Source organism: Erigeron canadensis, chromosome 4 (assembly GCF_010389155.1).
Source record: "Erigeron canadensis isolate Cc75 chromosome 4, C_canadensis_v1, whole genome shotgun sequence".
In the NCBI taxonomy this organism is placed as follows: domain Eukaryota; kingdom Viridiplantae; phylum Streptophyta; class Magnoliopsida; order Asterales; family Asteraceae; genus Erigeron; species Erigeron canadensis.
In genome coordinates, this window is record NC_057764.1 from 42,455,724 (window position 1) to 42,463,881 (window position 8,158).

General features: G+C 33.7%; 1 protein-coding gene across 1 annotated transcript; it reads right to left on the reverse strand.

Moving 5' to 3' along the window:
• Window positions 1-1,617: 1,617 nt before the first annotated feature.
• Window positions 1,618-4,823, reverse strand: LOC122597743 (glutamate receptor 2.7-like). Its single transcript, XM_043770313.1, is given in 5 exon segments — window positions 1,618-2,234; window positions 2,313-2,719; window positions 2,791-2,859; window positions 2,862-3,099; window positions 3,194-4,823. Coding segments are annotated over 5 exon segments (2,790 nt in total). The 5' UTR covers window positions 4,754-4,823; the 3' UTR covers window positions 1,618-1,718.
• Window positions 4,824-8,158: the final 3,335 nt, after the last annotated feature.

The window sequence follows — 8,158 nt, forward strand, 5'->3', positions numbered from 1 at the left end:
AGTAAAAATTATTTTGTCAACTTTGACATTTTATATATATGCCAAATATGGTTTTTGGCTAGATGGATCAATCAACCTTACACGTAGGCAAGAGGGTCTTAATGTAAGAAATGTTAGTGAGGCCGATCTATATCAAATTTTACATTATCTCGAGTGACATAGCATTATACCATAGATAAATAATGACCGCAAATCAAGCCCAGTTGTTTCTTGTTTAACCCCAAAACTAACCCACAAAAAGTGGTTTTCCCCCCAAAATTAAATAAAAATTCAAATAATAAAATCTTTGTTGCTGTTCAAAAAATAAAAAATAAAAGCATTCCTTTAAACGATGTATTATTGTTCTTGTAAATAGGAGTCAATTCCCATATAATGCTTCTTTTTTTATCTTCTTCTCAAAATATGTATCTTTTTTAAACACTAGAAAAATCTATACCACTTTTTAAACTTTTTTCCCATTTTATGCTTCCTGATCAAATTTTCTTTAAAAAAAGTTTTACCTTTATCAATTTCATTTACGTCTTTAACTATTTTTTTATACATAACATTTAATACTATTTCTTTTTAGCAATATTAATAACATCTTTATTTTTCTACTTACTACACTTTACATGAATATATGTATAACTTAAAGAAAATAGTAATGAAGGCTACATGCTATGCTGACATTCACCATTTATTAAATCTAACTACAATAGTCTTTCATAATATGCATTCTTCCATCTCCGTTATCATCACTTATCTTTTTCTTTAGTTCATGTAAAAATGAAAAACCATTCTCAATAAGAATTAAATCCACAAACTCATACAACTTCAACCTTTAGACGCCAATACGAGTCTGATTTTGTTCCTCTTCTTCATAGTGATTATTGGACAGATCCTGGGTGAAAGATTCAAGCAGATTACTCAAAGCTTGTTACAAGTCATGGTAGAAGACAACAAAGTCGAATAGAAAATGAGATGGACCAAAGTCACCCTAATGAACCACGTAAGTATGAGATATGTCATCTAAGTGGTCATAATAAGAGAAATTGTCCAAAATCTCAGCCTATATAATAGATTTGTAACCTTTTTTTAAGTGTATTCTTAATTATCTATTATTAATATCTATGTTTTATTTTATGATCGATGTGAGTATAGTTGTAGTTTTAATTAAAATTTTCCTTTAACTTATACATAAATGTATTCATGTAATGTGGTAATGTATAGTAAGTAAAAATTTAAGAAGTAATCAATATCACTAAAAAGAAATATTAAAGTATTATATATAAAAAGTTAGTTAAAGAAGTACTGTAAATGAAATTGATAAAATTAAGACTTTTTCAAAGAAAGTTTGATCATATAGGAGAAAAAGCATAAGGGAACATGATTTAAAAATACTCTGTAAATAAAAGTTTATGTATCATCGCACAATGATTGAGGTTGTTATATCTAAAGTAAGTTCTGCTTTCGATCGCCCTGCTCATATTCACAATCAATAGTTGTCCCCTCTTCTTTAATTATTATTATAGCATATATATATAAAAAAAATCTACTGTACCGGTCTTTTCCATCGCCCCCCTTGTTTTCTGAAAGAATGATAGGTTTACAAATCCCTACGGGCAAGTACTAGAATACTAACAGAAAAGCTTGTATTATAAAATTATTGACAAAGAATACTATCTAAGTATGGAGGTGTGTATGCAATTTTTGCATGCTATACATAACTGTCATCACACCTAGGTCTGTACGGTAGTTTCTACTGGTTCTATAGTTTCATGAACCGGAGTCCCAGGTTCAGTTGTAGAAAATCCTTCATCATGAGAGAAAACCACTGCTTGATGGTGTACACTAACTTCTGGACTATAGGTAATAATATCATCGACTGACTCATCTGGTGCTGCCTCTCGACTTGTGTTTCTGGATTTATCATCCTTAAACACATCAAAGGTTTTTGCCATTGTAGCAAGCCTTTGGCTAATCGGCCCTTGTGACTTTAATGTTTCTCGGTTTTGATATAAAAACCTCACGAAGAAAATCAATACAGCAGAAGTTGATGACAAGCCAGCAATGAGAAACAGGCCCTTGAAGCTATCTAGTGTGAGCCTGTCGGAGGACACTTTAGGGTCATTCTGCGGGTCACAACCGTCTGATTCTCCAAACCATTTTCTGGATATGTTTGTCATTTGCTCCTCTGTTACTTGCAGGATTGCACGCGAAACATCTGGGACTAGCGGAGACCCTTTTGGAAATGCCTGTATGCAAATATAACTTATAACTTCCATGGTACTGTCAAAAGATGTAACTGATCAATGATATGAAAAGAAACTTACAAAACCAAAGCCTGCAGTTTTGTAGGTTGGACCAGTCATGGTATACTTGGCACAGTATTTGGCCAAGAAAACCTTGATGTAAGGGATCTCAGCCATAATTGCAGAAACTCCTCCGTTTCGGCTTCCATTTTGGAGGGCCTCATCATACTCCTCAAAGCTACTGTAGTTTTTCAGCTGACTATCATCGAAACCCATCTTTCTCAACTTTTCTACAACAAATGTACCATTATGGTATCCTACGAATTCTCCATTTCTCATGATCTCATAGATATCAGTATATGCAGGCTGAAGCTGTTGTACAGTTAACATGGATGTCAAGCTTGCCGTGTAGCTGGAGGTCAAAACTAAAACCACAAACACCCACACTATCACCACAAATCTGGATAAGTTGCTCATTAACTTTTCCCCTGCCAAAAGCCAAATTTGTTAGCAATCCAATTAGGGTTCAAAGTTTTTACAAAAATAGATAGGTACTTACTGTGGGCAAAAACAAGCGTGGAGAAGGAAAACCAGAAGATCATTCCGACTTGTTTACGCGGTGGGCCCGAAATTCTTGGTTTACACGATGCTCCAAAATCCATACCACAAGTCCTGTATATATGAAAAATGCTGCAATTGTTATCCAAAGCTCTTTTTCAAGGGGTCTCATGAAGATCCACGCACTCTTCCTCTCATCCTGGATCCGAACAATCATTGAAGTACCAGCCTGTATGTATGGTAATGTGAAGTCAACATAACTCGACCGGTTTGCCAGGATTGTAATGTCCCCAGCCACCGCATCATATGCCTGTTCCGTTATTGATCGAAGACAAGCATTAGTAAACAAAAGAGGGTAACTAAGTGAAGTGAAGTTATCTATATATATATATATATATGTTTACCCCTTTGGAAAGACTGTGAAGAAGGTCATTATAGGTTCCCGCAGGTCTCATGCCCTCTGGAGTAACATTAACAAATGGTATGAATTCGTGTTTTACAGCGTAAGGCAAAGCACTAATGACTGCGTTAAAAACGTCCATGCAGAAACCAGTCACAACAACTTCATTGGTTCGAGGGTCGGTGTTGGCATCAACAAACTGAACAAACCCTGCCTTTGCTGGAACTCCAACTCTTAACGTGTTCTCATTGCTGGTGGGGATTTCCCAGCCTCTAGGGATGGTATGACTGTCACCAGGCCATGTGATAACCTTAAGATCCTTGGTTTGAATGTTTAACTTCTTTGATATGCCATTTTTAGGAGTCCAAAACCCGACAGGGTTCTCCAGCTTTCCTATTATGTTCACTATCTGGTACGCAGACCATTGTAATTGTCCATTAACAATATGGAACTCGCCACTCAGCCCTTTGAAGCTTGCGTTTCGAATCCATGGAACAAGGCTTGACCCCATTCCCGAGGTTCCAATGGCATCAAAATCTGTCGAGGATTCATTTTTTCGTTGGAAAGCAACATTAGCTTCACTTGAAACCTTCTCCAATGCCATTGCTAGTGCAAAAACAGTATCGTATGCCCATATCCCAAACATGTCTAATTCTGCTACTTCATCGTCTGGATTCAGGCTCAGGAATTCCCGTTTCCATCTTTTCTCGAATTTGATTAGCTTGTTAGACCTAGGGATATAGGACTTCACACCCAGTACTCCTTGCATCAGCTCTATGTCTGTGGGATCCAAAGAATGCAAACGACTAGTGAGCACTTCCGTGATGATCCACACATACTCCTTTTCCATCATTCCAGCCTCATGGGCTTTTTTGAAAAAACGTGAAGCCAAATCCGGTAAGGCATGTACCACGAAGACCCTGGTCTGCATCGTCTTTAGTTTGTAAAGCGTTTTAAGGATCTGATCATCTGTAGCCGAAGGATATATCACTTCACGCCACATGATTTTGGTATCAATCTTGAACATGGCATCTGCTAAGTAAGGGACAAGGCCTCTTCCGTATTCACCATGTTCATAAATAAGCACCACTTCCCTCCAACCAAAGTGTTTGATCAAAGCAGCTATCGGTTTGAGTTGAGACGAAGCATCAGGCGCAGTACGGATGAAGTAACCGTTTTCATCTGGGGAAAGTGCAGGGCTTGTTGCTGATGAGAGTATAGGAACTTTTGCTTTCTTGCCAATATTGATGACGAAATCTGCTTGTGAGGAATCCATGGGCCCAAGAATCGCCTTTACTTGAACGTTTTTCATGAGATCAATAGCTGCAGAAGTGGCTTCAACGATATCTCGTTTGGAATCACGGAAATAAGGCTGAATCATGGTGGTGTAGTTGTCGTGTTTCTCATAGAAATCGCGTATGGCCATCGAAATGCAACTGCTGCCCATCTTGCCAATGCTGGTTCCCATATCAAGAATCACACCAACTTCTACATTTGTCTTTGCATTCATTCCCCATATCAAACTTATCATAACAACAGCATACAGCACCATATGAGTCTCCATGCATAAATTGTATTTTTTGATCCAAATTTGCTGAAGAGGGATATATTTTTTTTCTTTGGTTTTTTGAACTTTGAAGCATGGCAGAATATAAGATAGATAATACACCAGTGAATGTAAGACGTCTTATATATAGCATTAATGTTGATTGGGTCAACCCTTTTCGATCACTTGTTATTTGTTTGGTTTTGTATCCACAAACAGGCATTCAAGCAACTTGCGTAAACGACCAATTTCCAAGTTTTTATATACGCCAATATGTAATCTAGCTACGAGTATGTCACGAGGAACCTTACTGATCCTTACACTAGTACTAGAATATTCTGTTTTATTAAGTTTTATTATTCAACAAATTAATTAAGATCGAACGTGTCCGATTATGAAAGGTGAAACATGAGATAATTTGTGTAAGTTACACATTAAAAAAGACTCTTCTCTTTAATTTGTTCAACATAATATTATTATTTTTCACTTAACGTAATGTTGCATTTGTACTTTTGTAGCCTAGTGATCTCACTCTCACCCATGTCCATCTAATCATAATCATAATGTTACGCGATTTACTTTCTGTTATAGTTGTCATGGATCGGTTATCCATTAAAATACTTTCTTTTGGCCTTCTTTAATCTTTTTAGCATGTGTATGAATCATTGAATCAAGTCAATGTTTAATGAATGGAACATAAGCCAACAACTTTCCTAGAAAAAGAGGAGGGACTACTTATTCTTAATGAGTATATTAGATAGAGATATTTAAATTAGTGAATAAATAATACGAGTATTTTGGGTTGTTTAAATCATCTTTTCTATAAAAAAAAAAAAAAACAAAATGCTTTATAAGAAATATTAGATTATTAAATGAAAGTCATCCATTATTTGTCTAATGCAGCTTCTTTTCAAAATTTCCTGCCACGTTGAGGCTCATTGTGTCTGTGACTTGGCACACCATCAACCAACCAACAGGCCATAGAAGAATTCTGGAAGGGCTTCATGTAAATTTAATTCCAATTCCATCAGATTTCATCAAATTCTGTAAAACAAACGCGATATAAAACTTCAATAAAATAACAGATACTTTGTGGAATGGATCAAATCAAAGTTGAACTTGTTAAGGATATATTGTATCATATATGGCCACATGGGCCTTGTTTGTGGAGAATTGGAGACTCTCATGTCCACATGACCGGAATTAACATAAGGTTGATTGGTTGAACAAGAATATCATTATGTAATATCCAACAATATTGTTTACAATGTCATGGAGACATACTTTTCAAATAAATAATAACTGATAGTACTATACACTGTTATTATACCGTCGTATAAATTTTAGATATATTTAGTTTTTCTTTTTTTCTTCTAAAATGAAATGTTTTTTAAAATCTTAAAAAGATCGTTGTGACGTGCTCATTTAATCTACTTTTTGATATAATGTTTAGATTTAGAATTTAGTAACGGTATGTGTACGTTCATGATTTATAGAGTAGCTTTAATTTGTGTGTCATTAGTTTGAATGAGTTTCAAGCAGAGTAAAAATTATTTTGTCAACTTTGACATTTTATATATCTGTCAAATATGGTCTTTGGCTAGATGGATCAATCAACCTTACACGTAGGCACGAGGGTCTTAATGTAAGAAATGTTAGAGAGGCCGGTCTATATCAAATTTTACATTATCTCGAGTGACATAGCATTATACCATAGATAAATAATGATCGCAAATCAAGCCCAGTTGTTTCTTGTTTAAGCCCAAAACTAACCCACAAAAAGTGGTTTTCCCCCCAAAATTAAATAAAAACTCAAATAATAAAATTTTTGTTGTTGTTCAAAAAATAAAAATAAAAGCATTCCTTGAAACGATGTATTATTGTTCTTGTAAATTGGAGTCAATTCCCATATAATGCTTCTTTTTTTATCTTCTTCTCAAAATATGTATCTTTTTTAAACACTAGAAAAATCTATACCACTTTTTAAACTTTTTTCCCATTTTATGCTTCCTGATCAAATTTTCTTTAAAAAAGTTTTACCTTTATCAATTTCATTTACGTCTTTAGCTATTTTTTTATACATAACATTTAATACTATTTCTTTTTAGCAATATTAATAACATCTTTATTTTTCTACTTACTACACTTTACATGAATATATGTATAACTTAAAGAAAATAGTAATGAAGGCTACATGCTATGCTGACATTCACCATTTATTAAATCTAACTACAATAGTCTTTCATAATATGCATTCTTCCATCTCCGTTATCATCACTTATCTTTTTCTTTAGTTCATGTAAAAATGAAAAACCATTCTCAATAAGAATTAAATCCACAAACTCATGCAACTTCAACCTTTAGACGCCAATACGAGTCTGATTTTGTTCCTCTTCTTCATAGTGATTATTGGACAGATCCTGGGTGGAAGATTCAAGCAGATTACTCAAAGCTTGTTACAAGTCATGGTAGAAAACAACAAAGTCGAATAGAAAATGAGATGGACCAAAGTCACCCTAATGAACCACGTAAGTATGAGATATGTCGTCTAAGTGGTCACAATAAGAGAAATTGTCCAAAATCTCAGCCTATATAATAGATTTGTAACCTTTTATTAAGTGTATTCTTAATTATCTATTATTAATATCTATGTTTTATTTTATGATCGATATGAGTATAGTTGTTGTAGTTTTAATTAAAATTTTCCTTTAACTTATACATAAATGTATTCATGTAATGTGGTAATGTATAGTAAGTAAAAAACTAAAGAAGTAATTAATATCACTAAAAAAAAATATTAAAGTATTATATATAAAAAATTAGTTAAAGAAGTACTGTAAATGAAATTGATAAAATTAAAACTTTTTCAAAGAAAGTTTGATCATATAGGAGAAAAAGCATATGGGAACATGATTTAAAAAGAGGTATAGATTTTTCTATTGTTGCAAAAAACAAGCATATTTTGAGAATAAGATTAAAAAAGTGGCATAAAGTGGAAAATGACTCTGTAAATAAAGTTTATGTATCATTGCACAATGATTGAGGTTGTTATATTTAAAGTAAGTTCTCCTTTCGATCGCCCTGTTCATATTCACAATCAATAATTGTCCCCTCTTCTTTAATTATTCTTATGGCATATATATATATATATATATATATAAATCTACTGTAACGGTCTTTTCCATCGCCCCCCTTGTTTTCTGAAACGAAAATCCAAAATTGTCCTTTAGTTGATTCAAAATGTTATTTTATCATTATTAGTAGTAAAAGAACTATTAGGTTTACTTGAAAATAAAAGTTAAACTTAGGTAAGTTGAAACTAACGATCATTGACAATATTCATTAAAAGCTTATGATAGGAACCGGACTGATTATATTACTCTAATTGAAATACAATATTGGCCAATTCGAGATGGCAAATCT